Source organism: Nomascus leucogenys, chromosome 17, assembly GCF_006542625.1.
Source record: "Nomascus leucogenys isolate Asia chromosome 17, Asia_NLE_v1, whole genome shotgun sequence".
NCBI lineage: Eukaryota > Metazoa > Chordata > Mammalia > Primates > Hylobatidae > Nomascus > Nomascus leucogenys.
In genome coordinates this window covers 61702963-61725984 of record NC_044397.1, presented here as the reverse complement: position 1 = coordinate 61725984, position 23022 = coordinate 61702963, and the positions used below count along the sequence as shown (strand labels likewise).

Sequence of the window (23022 nt, the reverse complement as noted above, 5' to 3'; positions counted from 1 at the left end):
GGCTCACTAGTGAGCCCCTCTGAATACAGGCAGGGGGACGGGTGGCTAAGTGCAGCTTCCCACTAGAATACGTGGGCCCCACTGATACCATGAGAGTGGGGGGAGTTGTTCCTCCTGGGTCAGGGTAAAAGTCTAGGCTCCCAACATGGCCTCCACTGACACTATGGGGGTGCCTCATTACCATCCTGCAGTGACAGAAGTCTCAAGCTCCCTGCTGGGCTAGCTCTGACACCCCTCCAGCAGGGGATGGGGAGGCCTCATTACAACAGGCAAAGGAGAAGGTCTAGGCTCCCCACTTGGCTTTTGCTGATGAGGCCGTGGGATTGGGGCCATGGGTTTTTCCATGGTGTTTGCATAGAGTAGCGCAGTTACTGTCTTAGAGTTCTCCATCTTTCTAGGTTGCCCTGTCCTGATCCTTTGGCTAGAGACATCAGGCTTTGCTTAGCTGTTGGCTCCTATTGGTGTTTCTGGGGTACTGGTTTCTCCAGCGCCTCATATTTGCCCAATATGAGGCAAAAGAAAACCCAGGGAAGTCAATGCTGTGTTATTACTTGGGTACTGAAGTTCCTAGCCATTTGCTCTTCTCATCTTCCACAGTAGTCTGATGTTTGTTTTATGGAAGTCCAGGCTGCACTTAGTGGAGGAATAGGGAGAAGTGTGTCTACTCTTTCTTGTTTCTTCTACTTTGTTTTGAATAGTGAATTTTCTAAAAATGTGGTCCTAGAAAGTAGCTTAGTTTATAAAATATATGCTTATAACTTTTATATAATTTTATAAATACTGTTGACTCAGTCAAACCACCAAGGACATGTTCTGCAATCAATGGTTTGTGTGTCTCTCCAACTGAATACTGAGTCCTAGATCTAAGCCATGTCTTAGGTTAAAATAATTCCAGGACTTCCTGATATTGAACCAACCTTTGCATTCCTGGAATAAACCTCTGTTAGTCACTGTTAACAGTAGGGTGCACTAGGTTAAGTTGGGGTTGTAAGGGTTTATGTCTCTCTTATGCTCCATGTCCCGCTGTGGGTCAGCTGTCCCAGCCCCCAAGCCCTTGAAGTAGCCACCATCTGGAACATTACCAATCTTAGGGACGAAGGCAAAGTGGACAGCGTGAACCAAGGGCTGGCACTTAAAACTTTTACTCAGAAGTCTTGCATGCCACTTCCACTCACAAGCCACACAGTCACACCTAAGTTCAAAGAGGCAGGGATGTATAATCCTCCCACAGGAAAGAGCACTGAGAGGGAGAAGCACCAACCTATTTCGTGAAAAATATACCACTACATATCATTGGATTCAGTTCACTAATATTTTATTTTGAATATTTGCATCAACCTTCATAAGGGAGACAGGTCTATAGTTTCTCGTTTCATAAAAATAATTTGGAAGTGAAAAATTACTTTGTCATTAAGACTACAAGGTGACTGATGTGGTAGCTCAAGTTAAAAGATAAGTGTTATAGGTGTATAGTAGGGGGTCTAATTTCTGCCTTGGCGGCTTATTATTTAATTAATAATAAAAGGTTTTTAACATACATACCTCATGTGATCTGATAAATCAATTAAAAAGTTTCCTTAAAAAAAATTCCTTTTGGAAATTTCCTCTAAGGGAAAAAAAACTTGCAAGATAATTTAGGAATGAAAAGTACTGTCTCCTGCAAAGTCAGATTTCACTTTAGCACCCAACCCGTGTCTTTCTTAGAGGCATGTTTTTAGTATTTTCATTTCCTACTTTTCTGCCCTGGATTATAACGCAGGCGCAGTTTTTCTGTACACATTCCTGACAGTGCTTTCAACTCAGCAACTCTGCCAAAAAACATGCCTGAACCAGGAGCGCATTACTAAGGAGGCGAGAATCTTCTAGTGGGTGGAGACTGGAGGTTTTCCTATCACCCTCCCACCTCTTTCTGGACCACCCCCATCATTGAGCCTCCTGTGTAAACGGCATCTTTTCCCCAAGCATCCCAACGAGCAGTATAAACATTGTCTCACCTGTAAGGCAAGTGATTGGTAAATATTTATTCATATTTTTCAGATGGACAAACTGAAAACGCCAGAGAGTCAAGTGGCCTAAAGCCACTTCCAAAGCTGCTTGCTTTGGGAAAACCCTTCAGAACTGCCGCTTCTTGATCATTTCCCTGGCCTTGCTGGTGGCCAGAGGACAGAAGGAACAATTGTTAAGTTCTGGCTGTTTTGTGTATATGTAATTTTAGTTTCATTGTTGCTGTATACAAACTTTACCAAAACTCAGAGTAACAAAACCTTATCAGGTATTATCAAGTCCTTGGGTTGGTGAATAGGGAATGTTTGCAGGCAAGAGGAGGCTAATTCTAGGAAAACTGAACAAAGACGGTAAAATCTGTGACTTACTTGAAAGTCATACAGGTCTTGTCAGTACACATTCGGCACAATCTCTGAAACCTTCATTAACAGTAGAATCATGTGCTTACCCCCAAATCTTTGATGGCCACAAATTGTATGCAAAATGTCAACACTGGCATTCACACACTGTGGCCAACCTACCTTTCCAGGCCTCTCTTTTACTTTACCTGCGCTCATCTACATGCTGTCCAAACTGGGCTTATTTCTGGAGCACAGCTCCCATCTGCCCGCTCTGGGGCCTTTCTTCATGTTGTGCTTTCCACTTGCATGTTGTCCTCTCCATCATGGCTGCTTATCAAAATCTTGGACTTAAAGGCCCACAGGGATGCTACTGCCTCCGGACAGCCTCTTAGATTCCCCCTAACTGATATCTCTCTTTTCTACATCATTTTTAGCACCACAGCTTGAAAATTCTTTTGGCACAGTATTATAATACTCTCCAAAGCCCCTGCCCAACACCCAGCACACTAGCTGGTAAGGAACTTGTGGGTGGAGGCCCTGCAGCCTCTTCTATAGTAAAGCACATAGGAGTCACACTACCATTTGCTGGCTGTGATCCCTCTCCTGCAGTCTTTACAAATCTACAGTTTGTATAATTCTAGGAAACCCCTTTCTATGGTCTCTGGGCTGTCCTGTCCCTTTATGGGATGCACTGGGGGCCCTTGCTCAGAAAGTCACCTTTTCCTCTGATGCATTATCCAAGACATCATTAAGGTAGTTAGTTAGTGGAGTCAATGGCTGAGTCACAGTGATTAATGGATATACAGGAAACAGTGGACTGCAAGTGCACATCATTGCTATCCTCAAAGAACACTACTGCAATGATCAAGTTCCAGCCTGTTCAGAATCACCCATAGAAGGCATTAAGTGCACAGGAAGTAAATGTGAACAGAAAAAATACCAAAGATAGCAGCTTTCAAATAGAAATCAAGGAGCTCTTCACTACATAATACTATTTCCTATCAGGTGGATTAGAAAAGCCTCTCCATTAATTCAAACTCTACACTTACTTTTACTTCAGAACAGATGGCCAACCTAAGCCCTGGTTTTCTATAATTTGGCCATAGCAAAGAAACAAAAAAAATTCAAACACTAAGATAAAGTAAAAGTTGTCAGAGAACAGACAGATAGGAAGCAACACATAAATTCACAACATATAAACAATAGGACACTGTAACTTAAAGAGCAAAAGCACAAAACTGTACAGTGCTCTGCCATTTATTTTAAAAGACTGTAGAGATTGGAATATTTATCTGAACACACTGACAAAAGTGCTCTCAGGGAGACACTTTTCACTGTATAATCTACTCAAAGAACACACAAATATGTTTTTAAAGAAACAACTCCAAAATAGAGATAACTTGTAACAACTGAAGACCTCATACCCTACTAGCATGTTTAAGCTCATTTTTTTTTCTTTTTTTTTTTTTTTTCTGAGAGGCTTCTCTTCAATGAATATTAAGAATGTAGGAAGGGAGCTCATGGCTGTCCTTCATTGTAGACAACCACAATGGCATTAAGCCTGCTAATGCTAAGAGGGTTAAACTGACCTTTTCAAAGCACAGATACCGGATTTCTGTTTTTGTAGGCTCTGGTGCCCAGAAGGAAGTTCTTTTGCTTTATAATACGTTTCCTTATAAGACTAATAAAACCTAAGGATACAATTATCTAACATGCGGTTAAGTTGTTTGGAAAGCAGATGGATAAGAACCTGTTAGCTTTCTTTTTCCTTCCCTTTCCCTTTTTTCTTTCCCTTTTTTTTTTTTCCTGAGACAGAGTTTTGCTCTTGTTGCCCAGGCTGGAGTGCAATGGTGAAATCTTGGCTCACTGCACTCTCTGCCTCCTGGATTCAAGCAATTCTCCCGCCTCAGCCTCCCAAGTAGCTGGGATTACAGGCGCCCGCCACTACGCCCGGCTAATTTTTTTGTATTTTCAGTAGAGACAAGGTTTCACCATGTTGGCCAGCTGGTCTCAAACTCCTCACCTCAGGTGATCCACCTGCCTCGGCCTCCCAAATTGCTGGGATTACAGGCATGGGCCACCACGCCCAGCCAGACACTGTTAGCTTCAAACTAACTTTCCTAAGTTAACTTTATATGTATATGTACACATATAAATTTTCTAAGCTTTCAAAATGTTTGGAATCAAAACAATTATTTTGCAAATCTTCAACGGGGCAGATGGTTGGTGTCTGAAATAGAAATAAAAACAAAGCAAACAAAATATTCCAAAGTGATGGAGAATGTCCACAAGCTACTTAACAACATGAATTCAAGGTAGAGTGAAAAACCAAAGTGGTCTTCCTCATCATTCTCAGGTCAATAATTTAGAAAAAATCCCTTCGGTACTACTAGGCTTCAGGCTTTGTAATGAGGACTGAAAATTCCAGGGGAAAGGAAAAGGAAGAGAAAGGAAAGAAATGCGAACTAGCAAATATCAGCAAACATTAATTCTCATTCCTTTTATCATGTGCTTTTTTATACAAAGCACTTTCAAATACATTATCTTAAATTTATAATAGGAGTTTCTTCCGGATTCTTTGTAATAGGAGTTTAAAAATGACAAATAGCATTCATTGTGCCCAAGTTAGAACTACACCAAAATTACCATGTGCTGGCACATACAATCATCCCACTGGTGGCTGGAAAACTGGGTTGCAGGAGTGTCTGTCACTCAGATGGGCCACCACCCCAGTGGCCATATGGTAGAGATGAGGGAAGGATGGACTAGAAGCAAGCTGGGTCTTCTGGGTCGTCTCTACTCCTTTTTCCCTTCATCACCATTTTCCCCACTGAGCTTGAACACAGGAATCCGCTGACCATCCTTGAGCTCTAAAAAGACTTTGTCAAGGTGCCACCTGAGAGAAACCAAAAGTATAGTATCTCTAATCTAGGAACGCTGAGGCAACAGCCATAGTCAAAAAAAGGGGGCGCGGAAAGCAGTTGTTTTGAATAATGCCTTAAATTTTTTTAAACATTATTTTGTGTGAGTGCTGTGTCAACACAATTTTTAACATTCTACCATGGGCTCTCATTATTTAACCAGCTTCGACTTCAAGGCAGGCTTAACAATGACTGACAGGCGAATGGAAGGGACATCAGGAAGGAGAAGGAGCAGTTTATTTCTCATTTCCTAATTCACATTGACCTTCAGTTCCTGGCATGGAATCCAGCCAGCTTGTGCACTAATCCCAGGCTCAGAGGTCAGTGAGCCCAGGGTGAGCTAGGTGGGGCCTCCTGCTCCTTTTGTCCTTGGGAATTAAAACACAGCCTGGCTAAACAGCAAACATCTATGAGAGAGGCTTCCCATGGGGGAAGTGAGTGGATGTAGCTATTGGCAACCAGACAAGCAAAGCCAATTAAGGGGTGGAGAGCTTCTGCAAAGAATGTGATGAATAAATTCTGGAACAAGAGTGCATGCCCTTTATTCATTTGTAACAATTGAGGCAGTCAAGTGAGAAGCTGTAACATAGCATCGAATTATGATAGACCTAGATCACTATAACTGGAAAGTTTTACAAATTCAACGGCATAAGGAGAGGGCAAATCAGTAGACTTTGTGGATAAACTGGACTCAGCTAAGAGCCACAGTACTGGCTTGCTGCCCAGGCCACGAAGCTTTCAGTTTCAAGCTTGAAAAGTAATTCTTCCTATGCCCACAGTAATTTAACAACAAATGAAAACTGAGTCGGGGTTGCTTTCATCAGGAAGTCCTCCACCCGCTCCCCCTCTGCCGTCACCTTCCCAGGATACCTCTGAAAGGGGCCACTTCTGGATGAGTGGACGTAGAGAAGGCCCTCTGACTTGGATCCAGAGACAGGAATCTTCAACTGTGGGTGTAAAACGACAGAAAGGAGAGATGTAATTGGATAATTACTGTCATTTCAGAAGATGACAAAATGATGCTTTCTAGAGCTAAGCCTATAAAATCCAGTGATTCTCCACAGAAGTGAGTTGTTTTCTAACAGCCCAGCTGGAGAATCCACTTGATTTTCCAAATGTCTTGCCCCTCTTTGGTTGGCTGGTAAGGTCAATGGCAGTCTTTCCATTTGGCAAGCAGGACTCCTATGTCAATGCTCTGGGTACTTCCAATGATCGCTCAAAAGTCCACTGTTAAAAAGGAGCAAACTCCTGATACATGCAGCAACATGGATGAGTATCAAAAACACGCCAAGCCAAAGGGCTTTACACAGGAGGAGTATATAACTATTTATGTTAAATTCTAGAACAGGCTAAACTATGCTGGAAACCTGTTGTTATTTTGATGGATTACAAAGTAATTTTCAAACATCATTTAAAAAAAAAGTGACTGCCTCTGGTGGAGCTGGAAGATGTGAGAAGGGACCCACTGGGTAGGGCACAAGGGAATTCAGGTGCTGGGAACAATCTACATCTAGATAACGGCTTGAGTGACACGACTGGGTCTATTTGTTAAAACTTATCAGATAGGACGCTTGGATTTGTGCCTTTCACAGAATGTAAATTTTACCTCAAAAAAAAAAAAAAAAAAACAGGAACCATAACAAATATTAAACTCTACTTAATATGTGCTTATGTGTATGATGTTTGAAAATTACTTTGTAATCCAACAAAATAACAATATAGATTCATGGAAACAGAGCAAAATGCTAATTGTAGAATCCAGGTACCAGCTATAGGTACTCACAGTATAAATTCTTTTATCTTTTTTGTACGTTTGAAATTTTTCATAATAAAATACCAAAAAAAAATTCACTGTTTTAAAGAGGGACCTATTGCCAGCAAACTGGTACATATTTTGACCTGGACCCTAAAGAATAGGCTTTAAAGAAAATATAATACATGAAGGCTTGTCTGAGAAAAACGACACGGAGTTCTCAGTTTCTCCTTCATCCCCAGCCCCACAGGCTGGGCTTGTACCACAGGGATGCTGCCAGGTGCTGCCATGCCCACGCCCAGGGAGTCAGCCTGAGAGCCCGTAAGCAGTTGATTACACTCCAATTCGGAAAAAAAATAGTGAATGCAATGTTTTTGGTTTCTCATGAAAACCAAAGAAGGTATGAGCCTCATGAAGGAGACACAGGCACGGTAATGAGGAAGCCCGTCATGAGACAGGCACCTCCCGGAGTGCCTTCCTGTGGCCAAAGATACCTCCCGGGGCAGGGGCAGGGGCAGGGGCAGGGGTGGGAGTTGGGGCAGGGAGTATCCCACCCAATTCCAAATTGCCACCAAGAGAAGAAACTACTGAGGTACACATTTGTGCTTTCCAAACACACCTGAAGGAAGGCACAGGATATGGAATATGGCTCCATAACTCAGGTGCATAGGTAGTCACCTAGTCACACTTCAAGAACAAATCTTTGGCCGGGTATGGTGGCTTCCGCCTGTAATCCCAGCACTTTGGGAGGCCAAGGCGGGTGGATCACTTGAGGCCAGGAGTTCGAGATCAGCTGGGCAATATGGCAAAACCCCATCTCTACTAGAAATACAAACAATTAGCCGGGCATGGTGGCACGCACCCATAGTCCCAGCTACTCAGGAGAGTGAGGCAGGAGAATCGCTTGAACCTGGGAGGTGGAGGCTGCAGTGTGCCGAGATCACACCACTGTACTCCAGCCTGGGTAACAGAGCAAGGCTCCATCTCAAGAAAAAATTTAAAAAAAGAACAAATTTTCAGGGTCCCACTGTTTAAGTCAAGCTACAGCTTTTCTCTGGAAATTATAGAATTAAGCAACAGAGTATACACTAAGCATCTCTGGATGCTTTAAAAAAAATAATAAAAAAAGGAAGGAGAAAGGAATGAGCAGAAGCAAGAAGGATTCTGAAGAAAAGCAAACTCTGAGAGGCCAGTGTCTGAACCGTGGGCAGCTGTGCTTCTGTGGGTAGATGTGACACTTTACAGGTTGGTTCCTTCACCAGCCAGACCTTGCCAAAGATTAAAGCAGGAGTTCTGGTAAAGCAAAGTGTTGGTCACTGGTGACTATCTCACACACATACTTGGGAAAAAATCCCAATGTATGACAATTACTTCATGAACAACTGAAACATCTCACCTCTGGAAAAACTGTAAAAACTGCAAATAAAGGAATTTGGGATAAGAGGGCATATGCTGTATACAGGCGTCCTTACAAACTGCTGATTATAAAGAAAGTAAGGACCCTGACAGAATGTCAAAAATAGTCCACAAATTGGAAGGCATGCACTGAGGCTCCAGGTGGCCATGATGCAGCAGACTCTGAACTCCTGTCACTGCAGAGTCACAGCATTTGGCAGCAGTAGAAGCCAGAACCTAGCACCACAACCAACATAGTCACAGCATGGCCAAGGCCCCAGGGATGTGGGGAAGCCCAGGAAGGCGCCCTCTCAGCACCACTGGGGCCAAGGTGAAAGCTGGAGAGGACAAAGCTCCCACCAAAACCACCATGGCGTCACCCTACTCTCACTGGGGTTCCTGAAGCACCAGATCATGGATGCTGCATCAACCAGCCCCAGCAAAGGCGCCTTTGGCACACAATTCCTCAGCGCTACATCTGGGCTCTGTGCTGAGAGAAACGCAACAGCCAGACCTACCCGCTGGCTTTTCCAAGTTCTCAGGATTGCTGGGGTCTAGTCAAGTGACCAAAGGCAAGGAAGCACAGACGGGCTCCGCCACACCATGGGAACAATCCGGTGGCCTGGCACAGAGTGAGCACTCCGCACATGCCCAGCCCTTCCCTGTGCTCCTCCTCCGGGGTGTCCTCTCTCACGCAGTGTCACTGCCGTCCTTCCACTCACATCCATGCTGGACACTGGACTATCACCTCTGACCCACCCACTCCTGATACATGACTGTTACCAAGTTCTGTCACTTGGATGCCACGATGCTTTCACATCCGTCTTTTGCTTCTCCAGGCCACACCTCTGGTTCATGCTCTCACCACTGCACACCAGTGTGGCCACATCTCTCTCCTAAAGGTGGCTCCCTGTAGCCAGTCCCTGGGCATTACCAATCTACACAAATCCACCTTCTTTTAAAACCGAATATTTTAATCAGAATACCAGAGCATGAATTGCTTTTGTAGTTAGAAAAAAGTCTCATTAGAGCTGGGTCCATTAAGAACATACTAAAAATAACAAAAAATAATGTAGGTCAGATCACCTCACTCATCCTCCAAATACTTTACGGGCTTCTGCTGCCAGAGTCAAGCACACACCTTCCAAGACGACACTGTGGCCCCTTGGTGGCCGCAGCCCCTCCTACCTGCCCACACCCACCTCGCCCACCTGTGCCTCCACTGCCATGTCACACTGACAGGGGACACAGTGATGAACTTTCCCGGGCATGCTGCTCCTCAGCCGGGTGTTCCTCTCCACCGTTCAAAGTCCTCACAGCCATCTCCCAGGCCTCAAGCCACTCCTCCTAGGCCTGCACAACAGTGACAGGGTTTGCCTCACCCTGTCTTACTCAGGAATTTTCAACTGTAAACCCCCAAAAGCCTTCTGCACCTCTATTCCCCACATAGCTTAGAATCATTTCTCAAACCAGAGGATATACTCAAAATATGTTTGTTAAACAGAAGAACAAATGTGTTTTACATGCAAGTGAGTGTGATCAAGTACAAAAAGATAAGTTATAGCTAAAAAAATGGGTTGGTATTCTGTGGAAGCAATGTAAATAAATACACTTTAAAAATCAAAGTTTAAAGAGTTGGTTATATTTGAATGAGCACTGACTGGATATAGATGCATTTCTCTTTTTTTTAATTTTAGAAACAGTTTCACTCTGTCACCCAGGGTGGAGTGCAGTGACATGATCATAGCTCATTGCAGCCTCCAACTCCTGGGTTCAAGTGATCCTCCTGCTTCAGCCTCCTGGGTAGCCGGGATTATATGTGTGCACTATCATGCCTGGCGATAGATAGATAGATGATAGATAGATAGATAGATAGATAGATAGATAGATAGATAGATAGATAGATAGATGATAGATTATAGGTGTGCACTATCACACCTGGCGATGATAGATGATAGATAGATAGATAGATAGATGATAGATAGATGATAGATAGATGATAGATAGATGATAGATAGATAGATAGATAGATAGATAGATAGATAGATAGATAGATATAGATGATGGATAGATAGATGATAGATAGATAGATAGATAGATAGATAGATAGATAGATAGATAGATAGATAGATAGATGATAGATAGATGATGATAGATAGATAGATAGATAGATAGATAGATAGATAGATAGATGATAGATAGATAGATAGATAGATGATAGATAGATAGATAGATGATAGATAGATGGATAGATAGGCAGGCAGGCAGAGAGACAGACAGAGAGACAGACAGCGAGAGAGAGAGAGAGAGAGAGAGAGAGAGAGAGAAAGAGAGAGAGAGACAGGGTCTTGCTGTGTTGCCCAGGCTGGTTTCAAACTCCAGGGCTCAAGCAATCCTCTTACCTCAGCCTCCCAAAGTGCTAAGAGCTATCAAAGCCAACATGGTAGCAAACCACCACTGGTCATTTCTCTACTACCTTCAATTCAAGATGGCGATGTCAGCATACCCACTGCATTCCCTGCCACATCAATTCCCCAGAATGGAAGAAAAGTATATAGAAATATATCTATAATATAAAATATATATTATATAAACATTAAAATCCATAATAGAAAAACTTTTTTTAAAGGTGCCAAACCTAGCTTTACTTAGTGGATTTTCCCATCCCAAATCCTTAACTCCAAGACTTTCCAGGAGACAGTAGACTCTCCTCTCCTTCAGCAGGCACCAGCCCGCAGTTCGCAGGGAAAGCACGTTACCTGGGCATCAGCAATGTCCACGAAGTTTTCCCTGTCGATGAGCTTGAGATAATGGATGTTGAGAGGAGTGCCCAGAGCTTCCTGTGCCTCGGGATGGCTCTGCAGCTGCTCCACTGCCAACTTGTAATATAAAGCCCTAGAATGAAACTCTAAGGACAAAAGACACACTTATTTTCTTTATTGAACTTGGTCAGGTAGAATCTACTACACAGAAAATTAAATAATATAATTGATGTACAGGGTAGAAACAGAAACGTGCAATCTGTGGATGGATGAATAATTAGGACCATCTATCTACTCTAAACTGTCCATTTTACAGACTCAAAAACCAAAGCACAGGCAGGCAGTGTTTTGCAGGGATGTGCAGATGACCTTGGGCCTTGACCTCATGCAGACCCTTTCTGCTTCACCTCATTTCTACCCTCACTCATTGCCTTATTTCTACACCTAAGGGGTTTGGTCAGCTCTTCTCTAAGTTTCCTGTCAAGTCTCTAAGTTTCCTCTAAAGTCCTATGATTCCATGACTTGTTCAAAGTGACATAGCTGGTCCACAGCAAAGCCGAGGCCAGAATCCATGACACCTGACTTCTAAACATTGCCTGTTCCACTAAGTTGAGATGTAAAATAGAAAGACCACAACATTAACAACAAAACCTTCAAGCCAAGAAACAGGATATGAGAATGTTCATTCATCGAGGTTTAAGCCAACATTTCAACTCAAATTGCTCTCAGTCTCAGGAATCCTTCTGAGCCCACAGGCTACCTGGGAACTCCAGGCAGCACCTCCCTGAAGCTGTAAGTTCTAATAATCAGCTGCCCAAAGGAGGGAGCAGAGGCAGGCTTCCCAAGCAGGGTGTTCAGTTTGGCCACAGAAAGCGCTTCCCTTCTTAAGGTCCCATCACACTAATGAAGGGAAAGGTGACCTGACCCTGGAGTGGCCAAGGGAATCCCCCTCCTGGGCTGCTTCCCAGGAATAGGGATACAGGGAATACCACAGGCATGAACACGGTGCCAGCCATGATAGGAAAAGAAGGGACAGAAGCAGGGTCCAGACGGCTAATCATTATTGAGTGATTTCTATGGCTAGGCACTGTTCTCAATATTCCACACATCTCACAATGTTCAATAGCTCTCGTGTTGTGAGATTCAATTCTCACCTCATACACAAGCACTAACATTACCACACATCACACCAATAAGGTAACTAATGCCCAGAAAGGTGACGGACTCCCCCATAAGGCCACATAGCTGGTCAAGAGCTGGAGCCGAGATTCAACCATTCAGTTGGCAGTTGGCTGCAGTGCCCAGGTCTCACCGACTTAGCAGCCTCCTAAGGGAGAAAGGCTGTCACACCAGAAGGCTGAACCCTGACCCAAAAGTGCACCCATTCCTCTCATGTCCTGCCCCTGTCCCTTTGGCAGAGGGAAGAGGAGGCCAAATTATTCAGTCTGAATCATTCCTGGGAATGCTCATCTCAGGCCCCCTCCAGACTCTGCAACTCCACCAACTCTGCAGGATGGTGCAGAAAGGCTGGAGAGGACACTGGAGCCTGTTTGCTTGTCTGCTGGTGACACTCACATCCTGGGAAGAAGTGATTTTAATGTCGCAGAGTGGATGAGGAGGCCAAGCTGGGTGGGGATAAAGGAGCCTAAAAAAAGTCAGTCTAGAAAAAACTGCTGCCGCTTTGCCACCAGTAGCATTAAAATGACCTTAAATGTCCTAGCTGCTGACAGTAATTGTGGCCTGTCTTTACAAATTCAAATTTGAGTGCAGTAGGGCTGGAAGCGGCATCTGTCCGGATTTTGCCATCGTGGTCTCTGCTTTTATTTTCTGCCCCTGCCAGAGTTCCTTGCTCATGGTCCCTCCTCCATTAAATCAACAGCAGAGAATGAAAGTGCAAAAAAAAGCTGACAACACTGGACGCACAGCCACAGCTTTCCCCACCTGTGAACCATCTGGTATTCCCCTTCCCTCTGTCCTTTCTTTATATAATCTCAGAATCTTGATGGAGCCCCTGTGTGTGCACTGGACTGAAAGCCCATCGTGCTTTGCTAGGCTTCTTATGCAAATGAGTCCTGGTCCTTTCATTTGTACTCGTTGCTCCCGGAAAAACTGAGATTATAGGATACAGAGGAAGCTATAGCCAATGAAATGGTGGACTAGCCTTTAAAATCACCCTCTCCTCCTTTCTCTAATCTAAAGAAAGCATCTCAAGTATTTCCTCTGATGGAGGAGCAGGAGCAGGATTGCTAGGAGGAGGTCAGGCTGCAGGCGGCTGGCAGGATACTTACTTTGAATGAGGTAATACACAATGGCAAAGCCCCCGGCATACACCACACTGTGGAAAAGGATCCTTGCTCCCAGAGGCATTGACCGCCTGCTTCCTGCATACTTAAAAACAAAAGATACAAATTTATTGTAGGATTCCCAGTTTTGTGCCAAGGGGATTTGCCCGGCTTGGGCCCCTCAAGGAAAGAAGCATTAAGGAAGCCAGCAAGGAGGCCAGACCGCCCTCCCTCATTTGCTTCCTTTCCAAATGCCAGGGTTGGTTCTGGAGCCAAACTGAGTGCCCTCCTGAGGGTGCCCTCTCTAGAGTGGCCCATGTCCAGGACCCATGCTGTGGGGGCCCTGCCACCCCCAGCTGGCCCAGCACAGAGCGAGCATTCAGCCCACCATTCTGACAGACAGAGCCCAGACTGTGTGCCAAGCCCCGCGTGGCCAGGAAGCACAACCACTTTGTCTCAGGCCAACTGGTAAACAGGAAGCTTATCCTTTGTGGCAATGGCTGGTCCTGTAAGCCTGCGAATGGGCTGGAGCTGTCACTGGCTCCTTTCATATTTTGAAAAATGCACCACCCTCGGGATGAGGAAACTTTGGTTATGACTCAGGCTGAATGAACAGATGGAGGGATGCCAGCTCAGCAAATACAGCATACCATCCATCCACTCTTATAATATGTAAGAGTATCAAAATGAATGTAAAGTTAATTACAGTAATGTGATCTGGGAAAAGTCATTTAGTTCTCATAATGAAAACGGTCAGAGCATCTCTGAAGAATGTATTAGTCAGATCTTGCTTAATTTGAAGAGAGCTCAACAGGGTGAGGCAGCCAGACTGGGTTATGCAGAGGTTCCCAGAGTGTTACAGCTTCCAACGCCAGCATGAGACACGAGAGAAAGACAGAGCGGGAAACAATGCAGAAAATGTCCATCCCTCCTGTGAAGTTAAAGCACAAGTGACCCTAAAGACCAGGAGAAGCCCATAACTATTCAGGGAGTGACTTTCTTCTATTGTCTAACTTGAGAATACCCTGGCAGGTTCTAGTGGGGAACTTGGCCCTGGAATATTCCATTACCTTTTGCCACATCATAGCACAACTCTCTTGAAAATCATCAAAGGCAAGTTGTCCTGCAATTAGAAAAGATTTTACATTAAAATCATTTTTTAAAGCCCAGTTCTCTCTAGTCTCATACAGCCAAGATTTATTACCAACCCAAGCTTTAGAACATGAACAAGAAGTTAAATTTCAACTCTAAAACAAGCCTTGTCTGTGAAAGGCCCTGGTTTTTCCCCCTTCTGCCAAATTAGGAAGAAAAAACAAAGCCTGCGGGTTTCCTGTCTGTGTCCTATGTAGTTTTTGTTACAGCAACCAAAGAACCGGTGTGCACAAGGGAGAACCACAGGCAGCAAGTGTTTTGACCACAGCACAAACACAGGGCCAATCAACAGGAGGCTGGACCCGCAGAAGCAAGATGCTAGCAATAAAAGCTGTACATGACAGAGTGAAAACAGCACTTCAGAGTTAAAAAGAAACAATAGTACAGTAAAACTATACATGGACTTTAACAATATTGATAATACCTAACACTTCTGTCTCTTACTGTTATGTGTCTTGTACTATTCTAAGCACTTTACGTAATTCATTTAATTCTCACAACCCTTTGAAGTAGGAACTATTATCATTACCCTCATTTTACAGATGAGTAAACTGAGGCACAGAGAGGGAGGTTAAGTAACATGCCCAAAGGTGCACTAATAAGCGAATAAGTGGTAGAACTGGGATTCAAACTCGTGGAGTCTGGCTCCAGCATCTGCTCTTTCAACCACTGTGGTACACTAGCTTTAAGATATCTAATTAAAGCAATATTGAAATGTGAAAACAAACAGTGTCTCTGAGCTAAAATATATTCTTACTGTTCAGTGTAAAAGTCCTTGGCAGGCATGCCTTTCCTGCTATTTTTGCAGACAAGGTGGATACATATTTGTACCTTCATTCCTTCTTTTGTTTAGCAAACGGTTACTGAGGATCTGATCTGGTCAGACAGTAAGAATATAAGAACAGTATCAAGACATAAGGAATTTTCCTTGGTCCTGAGGGGAATACAGACAATTAAACAAATAATTATAACATAGATCTATCACATGCAACTGCACAGCTATGCACTGCACAACCCTTGTAGGGCACCATGCACATTAGAGACATCAAAGATTTATATCTTTATTAAGACAGTTTGCCAACAGTTGGAAGTACTATAAAGTATCTTGAAGAAGGGATGGGGATGGATGTCTTTTTCTAATTTGCACAAAGGTGTCTTTTGGCTAGCAGCAGCCTGGTTAGTGCAACCAGACAGATGTACCGAGAGGAAATAACACTCAGGAAGTGGTCGACCTTGCTGCAGGGCATCAGCGGAGGTTTCACAGAGGAAGTTTACCTTGAGAAGAGAAAGGTAAAGAGTAGGAGAACAGCTTCAGACCCAGGAAATGACAAACAAAGGTAGAGTGGGCAGAAACAAGAACTGCTGAAGTGTGAAGCGCAGGAGAGAAGCCACAGGAAGCAGGTCCAGAAATGGAGGAGCGGCAGCATAGTGGGTGATTACTGCTAAGAAAGACCCTCGACCCTGAGCTGTTGGACTCTGCAGATGAGGGGCTACAGAAAAATCTCTCTGGGACAGGGATGGGCAGACAGGGGAGAGAAGGCAATGTAGCAGGACTGCCAGAGGACACCAAAGCCCAGAGCTAAGACCAAGGTAGCAAGTGTGCCACAAAAGGGTGGTTTCTAAAATATTTAGGATGGGTCTTATTTATTTACTTATTTTTATACTTGCTCATTCCAAAAAGGATGATGGAGCTAACAAAGATACATACTTTAGAAGAAAATAGATAAGGAAATGAAGATAAATGAAAAATAATATTCAGAAAAGAAATAAGGCTGAAATAAAGTAAGAGCGACAATAGGACATACTGTCATTCACTACGCATTTCCTTAAGGTGCCACATATTTGACACGGCTTCCTATCTGCTCAGCAGACAGGGAAGCTGGAGGAGCTACAAGGTCCAGAGTGTCCGTGGGGAAAGGCAAACCTGCCGCTGAGTTGGAAGACAACAGCTGCTAAGAATACACGAAGCCTCAGCCCTCGCCAAGACTCAGAGATTCTCTCGAGTGACTGGTGTTGCAAACATCCTGTATTAAAAACAAGATAACAAAAATAAAAAGTTCCCAACTTCCAAATGACTGTTTTATAACATCCAACTATGAAAGCCACACTCATACTCCCCCACCACCAAAAAAAAAAAAACAAAAACAAAAAACAGAAGAATTCTTTTACAAGCAGCCACAAGAGTAAGGACTCAAGAGTGCTCAGGCAGTGAGGATCAACCAAGTCTCCCCAGAGCCCTTCCACGTCAAAGCAGAGGTTGGGGTGTGAGTGGTGGGCAGGAAATGGGTTCAGGGGTGAGTAGGAGGCAGCAGGGGCTCCTTTTCAACTAGCTTCAGTTTACCTGCCCCTTCAGCTGCCTTTCGAAGAATGTTAGGTAGCCCCCGATCTCACAAAAAAACAAATATTCAAAAAGGCACTGTAGAGGAATAGAGATGGATTTTAGGCTAACTGCAGGAATGTTACCTCTTAGAACTAGTCTTCTAGTAAGATATGAAAATTTAAAAATGTGATGTGCCATTCTCTGCAATAAACTCAAGTTCAATCAGTCTACTACATTGCCAAATAAGGGCAGATTTATTTGCTTAACTGTTCGCCAAAAGGCAAGGGTTGCATCCGTATTGAAAATCAAGGAACTTGTTAGCCACAGGAAGGTGGCACAAAGCACTGGCCAAGGTCTCTCAGGAAAGCAGTCTTAGCTCTGCTCTGATACACAAACGGGTGACTTTGGCCTCCAAAGGCAAATAGTTTATAAACCTTTTCCAAAGTACTAAACCCTCTCTAGAGCCAAAGCACAGTCTGCTAAACAGATGCAGCAGCTAATCAAGCTGGCACAGGCTGGAGGATCCTCCTGTCAGCCTCCCCAATCAACAGAACAGCCAGGGAGTTCAAGCCATAGACAGGATCCCACAAGGCAAGGGTGGAAGCAGGAAGGTGGTGCAACTTCAACCTGGGAAGCACATCAGAATCACAGGAAGAGCTTAAAAAAAAAAAAAAAAAAAAAACCGGCCAGGTGTGGTGGCTCACGCCTGTAATCCCCACCTTTCAGGAGGCCAAGACAGGAAGATTGCTTGAGCCCAGGAGTTCAAGACCAGCCTGGGCAACATGGTAGAACCCAATCTCTACAAAAAATACAAAAATCAGTCAGATGTAGTGGCATGCACCTGTGGTCCCAGCTACTCAGGAGGCTGAGGCAGGAGGATGGCTTGAGCCCAGGAGGTGGAGGTTGCCATGAGCCGAGACCATGCCCCTGCACTCCAGCCTGGGCAACAGAGCGAGACGCTGTTTCAAAACAAACAAACAAGATAGATGTCCAGGCCACACCCAGACCAATTAAAATAGAATCGACAGGGGAAAGACCCAGGCAATGGTGGTTTTTAACCTTCTCAAGTAATCGTAATATGCAGCCGGGCTTGGGAATCAGTGGTATACTGGGAACAAAGCACATAAAGCAACATTACAGGTAGCTGAAGCAGGAGCAGGGCCAAAAGCCTGGCTATGAACACAGGCCATGTGACATTCCCAGCAGGCCTATTAACACCCAGAGTCCTCTAAAGCAGCGCTTTGCCAAGCATAACCTATTCACTTCACCTCTGTTCCTCTGGGTAACATGGCTGGCCTGGCTTGTCCTACATCTGGGTAACTACTATGGACCAGGCACCATGCAGGATGTTTTATATGCACTACTCCTGGTTCTTAAAACAATCATGAAAGGTAGATATTATTTTTGCCTTTCTGAACTAGAAAAAAAGCCTTAAGAAAGAAAGGTTCTGAAACTTGCTTATAGTCATGCAGCTATTCCCTATCAGAGAACTATTACATGCATCTGTCTGACTCCAGAGGGCATGGTCTCTCCACTAAGCCAAGACCATGGATTTCAGAAGAATCAGCTTCTCACACAGGTAGGATGTGCTGTCCAAAAGCCATTTCCATCTGCCAGAAGCAAATCACTGCTACTCTGGGAAATAGTTTTAATCAATATATCCCCAAGTTATAATTTAAGGGAACAAGGTAAAAAAAAGAGATACAAAATCACTTAGAGACTACTGGGAGGAAATGGAGAGATGGTTCTTCCCTATTGTTGAATGGGCATGGCCCACTGCTACTATCACCCTGGGGATTACATATTGTCCAGCCTTTAAAAATCGAACTGTTGTCAAGGGTCAGGGTGAGAGGGGGTGGGGGGATGGTGGAAAGATAGTACAGAGAATTATGCTTAAGACAATAGAGATGAAAAAAGTAAGGCAATATAAATTAAAATGAAAAAGAATAAGAAACAAAATCCAAAAGGCCAAAAATAAAGATTAAAAATTTGGCATTTAAGAAAAAGAAGTATGTGGCTCACACCTGTAATCCCAGCACTTTGGGAGGCCGAGGCGGGCGGATCATGAGGTCAGGAGATTGAGACCATCCTGGTTAACGCAGTGAAAGCCCATCTCTACTAAAAATACAAAAAATTAGCCAGGCGTAGTGGCGGGCACCTGTAGTCCCAGCTACTCGGGAGGCTGAGGCAGGAGAATGGCGTGAACCCGGGAGATGGAGCTTGCAGTGAGCCAAGATTGCGCCACTGCACTCCAGCCTGGGTGACAGAGCGACACTCCGTCTCAAAAAAAAAAAAAAAAGTATGAATGGCAAAAACAAAATAAAAGAAGGCTACACTTTTCTGAAGAATGAAATGTCTCAAATTTAAGTAAGGGAGACAAAAGGATAGTACTAAAAAGCAAAATGATAAAAAAGCATGCGAGTAAACACGATAAAAGTTTTTTTTAAGTAAAAGACTATGAAATTAAGCATTTTAAAAATTAAGTATACAAATGTTAACGCTGACTTTTTAACCACATTTTGGCTCTGAAATCATGGAATAACTTGAATGCTTGTAGAGGAAAGGCTTACTGTAACCTTTTATTCTTAATCATGAGGCAAGCTCTGTTTGTTAAGCTGAGTTAAGAATGTTAATAAAAGGCTGTCCAACACCCTTTCTACAGGTTGGCGCAAAAGTAATTGTGGTTTTCGCCACTGAAAGTAATGGCGAAAACCACAATTACTTTTGTGCCGACCTAATATCAGAGATGTCTGCTACTCATCCCATGAAGACCAAGACTGCCTGGAGAGAGGGTCCCTGTGCCAATGGGAAGGATTAATGATTTTTTTAAAGATTAACAAACTGTAAAATGAAGGCAGATGCCATTTAGTTTAAGAGGGCATCAAGCTACCATTTCCTGATATGACTTCACAAATTCCATTTAAAATACCTATAAAGATACACACAAGAAAAGACAGAAAGTAGGGCCTGCTTGGAACCATAACAAGTTGCAAAAGTCTGAGGAAATTTCCACTAACCACAATGTAAGTGAAGAGAGAAAGAGAAACATGTCCATGGACAAATGAACCCTGGCACAGCTGGCCAGAAAGCATGTGGGGAAAGGGTTTGGCCCTTCACCTCTCTCACACCCAGCTCAAAGTTTCTGGGTTTGTAGCAATCAGGAAACAGGCTGGCCAGCCCCAAACTGGGTATGAGTCCAGCTTCCAGAGACAGCCATTGTCATTTCCCCACCCCACTCTGTTTCTATACCATTCAGAGACTACAATCCTAAGTAAACCCAACAGTAAGGAGAGGCAGGACTGGCAGCGGTGCAATAACAAACTCACTCTAAGAAATACAAGAATATGGAGAAAAATATCACTTTGGGTACTTAATTGGTTGTAGAAAGACTGCCTGTAAGAACCACACGTGATGGGAACAAAGGACCCTACACACAAAATAAGGAAAGGGAAGAAACTCAAATAAGGAGTGATTTCAAGGAAACTCACAAACTAGAATTAACATAGCAGAAAGCCAAATTCATAATGAAGTCATATTCAGGAAGTTATTGAAAAAAAAACCAAATGCATAATAAAGAACAAGAATATAAAAATGAAGAGCAAGAAAATGGCAAGTGGAGATTTAGAAACTAAGATCTATTCAACACATCATTGCTTCTGGTGTTAAATAAAATTAGGAGATATACCTAATGCTAAATGACGAGTTAATGGGTGCAGGAAATCAACATGGCACATGGATACATATGTAACAAACCTGCACATTGTGCACATGTACCCTAAAACCTAAAGTATAATAAAAAAAATAATAAAATAACTAGAGTAAATGGAAGATGAGATAAAACAAAAATGATACTAAAAGAAAACTTGAAAAAAGACAAAAATGTAGAACATGTTCCAGTTCTGTTCACCAACACCTCCTGGTAAAATTTTACATACCATTTTCCCAAAAGGTATACCAACAAAGGATGACATATTGGAGTAGCCTTAGGCTTCTCTGTAACTACAAATTCCTGAGAATAAAGGCCCAACCAAACTGTGTGAAGAGGAGGACATTATAAATTTGGAACAAACTCAAGATATTATGTAATCTATATAGACATCCTAAAAACATTATTTAAAAATACATTGCAACTTATTGAAAAAAAATCCAAATTCCTTAAAAATAATGGCATAAGACTAGCAGCATGCACTGAGACCAGTTAGTTTAATCCAAATAATTATTTACTTATAAAATGAACAGAAACATCTAGTGTTTTATTATTTTACTTTTTATTATTTTAATTATTTTTAGCATTTTAGATGGAATCTCACTATGGTGCCCAGGCTGGTCTTCAATTCCTAGCCTCCAGTAATCCTCCTGCCAAGTACTAGTACCCCGTCTCTACTAAAAATACAAAAAATTAGCCGGGCGTAGTGGCATAGTTTTTAAAAAGACATGCAATATTTAAATTTACAATACAGCCTAAAATTCCAGATATTGCCGGGCATGGTGGCTCACACCCGTAATCCCAGCACTTTGGGAGGCCGAGGTGGGCAGATCACTTAAGGTCAGGAGTTCGAGACCAGCCTGCCCAACATGGTGAAACCCCCATCTCTACTAAAAATATAACATCAACCGGGCGTGGTGGTGAGCCCCTGTAATCCCAGCTACTCAGTAGGCTGAGGCAGAAGAATCATTTGAATCCTGGCGTCAAGAGTTTGCAGTGAGCCGAGATTGCACCACTGCACTCCAGCCTTTGAGACATTTTCCGTCTCAAAAAAAATTTAAAACTCCAGTATTAACATATAAAATGTAGGTAAAGACAGCCCCAGTGAACCACACCTCCTGATAGTTGTATCTTTCCCCAATTAATCCAACTGGCTGTATGACTTGCTTCAACCAACATGAGGAGGCAGAATTGATGCTGGAACCATTCCATACTCCACTTTAAGGAGGCTTGGCAGTTTGCACTCTGGCACTCTTGGGAAGCCTCAGCCACTGTGTAAGAATTATGGTTATCCTGCTAGTGGGGTTCTTGCTACACAAAAAGACCATGTAAGAAGCCACTCTGTGAGGAAGAGGCCTAAGATGGGTGGGAGGGAGAAGATACCCCACTGTTCCAATATTCCAGTTGAACCCAGTCATCCCTACCAAGGCACTAGCCATGTGAATGAGCTGTCATGGACATTCTAGTTTAAGTGGACTACCAGATGACTGCAGTACCAGCAGAACATCCATGGGGCAAAAGAACCATCAGCTGATCCAACTCAACCTACGGAATCATGAAAGATAATAAAATTATTTTAGTTGTAAGCTACTAAATTTTGACATGGTTTGTTATGCAGCAATTGAAAATGGAAACACCTTTTACAATATCTTCTGAAAGGATTTTTAAAAACCTCTTTCAGATATGTTACTTTTAAGAGCAGCAATTTAAAAAGCAAAGAGAGACTTAAAAATAGAAGACTTGGAACATTCAAACAAACACAAGGAGGGTAGAAATATTCAAAGAGTTGAATTTAAGACAAAATGTAGGCCGGGCATGGTGGCTCATGCCTGTAATCCCAGCACTTTGGGAGTCCGAGGCAGGAGGACTGTTTGAGTCCAGGAGTTCAAGACCAGCCTGGGCAACACAGTGAGACCCTATCTCGAAAAGAAATAAAATAAAATATAAAATAAAAATAAAATAAACCAGTCAAGAACAGAGAATTTGAGTAATATAGTCTTTACCTTGCAAGGTACAACATGTGTGTATGTGTTATCTGTGGCGATATATGTGTAAATACTAGCCGGTAGCACACATCCCATAAAGCTTTGTGGGACTGACATAAACCAACCTGTTTTCACTGCCCAGTCCTGTGACTACTTCCGGGAAAGTAAATCTGAACCACTCTGGAGAGGGCAAAGCAAGTGTATAGATTAGCAATTATATATCTTAAATCAACTTCATCTGAACCATAGTGGAAATCTCTCCCATACTACTGCAAGTGGCTAACCATTATCCCTAATTTTGAAAATTACAGTAAAAATTTGAAATTTAAGTTTTAAATTAGAAGATGGAAGAACTCAAATCAGTTTGATGCCATTTTCAATGAGAAGAAAACAAACTGAAA

General features: G+C 43.1%; 1 protein-coding gene across 5 annotated transcripts in view; it reads right to left on the bottom strand.

Moving 5' to 3' along the window:
• Nucleotides 1-4366: 4366 nt before the first annotated feature.
• The window catches only part of LOC100579952 (cytochrome c oxidase assembly factor 1 homolog), a 91834-nt gene continuing 73178 nt past the window's right edge, over nucleotides 4367-23022 (bottom strand). The window contains exons 2-7 of one of the 5 annotated variants that reach the window (XR_004026535.1): nucleotides 14529-14581; nucleotides 13465-13564; nucleotides 11174-11322; nucleotides 6137-6213; nucleotides 4992-5241; nucleotides 4367-4575 (exon numbers count right to left, since the gene is read on the bottom strand). Coding sequence is in view for 3 of the 5 variants with exons in the window: in XM_030797369.1 (XP_030653229.1) it covers nucleotides 6034-6213; nucleotides 11174-11322; nucleotides 13465-13564; nucleotides 14529-14543 (444 nt within the window). In the remaining 2 variants the exon portion in view is untranslated. Of the gene's footprint in view, nucleotides 4576-4815; nucleotides 5242-5783; nucleotides 6214-11173; nucleotides 11323-13464; nucleotides 13565-14528; nucleotides 14582-23022 lie in introns of those variants that run through there. The other 4 variants (XR_004026536.1, XM_030797371.1, XM_030797372.1 and 1 more) reach the window with 4 other exon arrangements.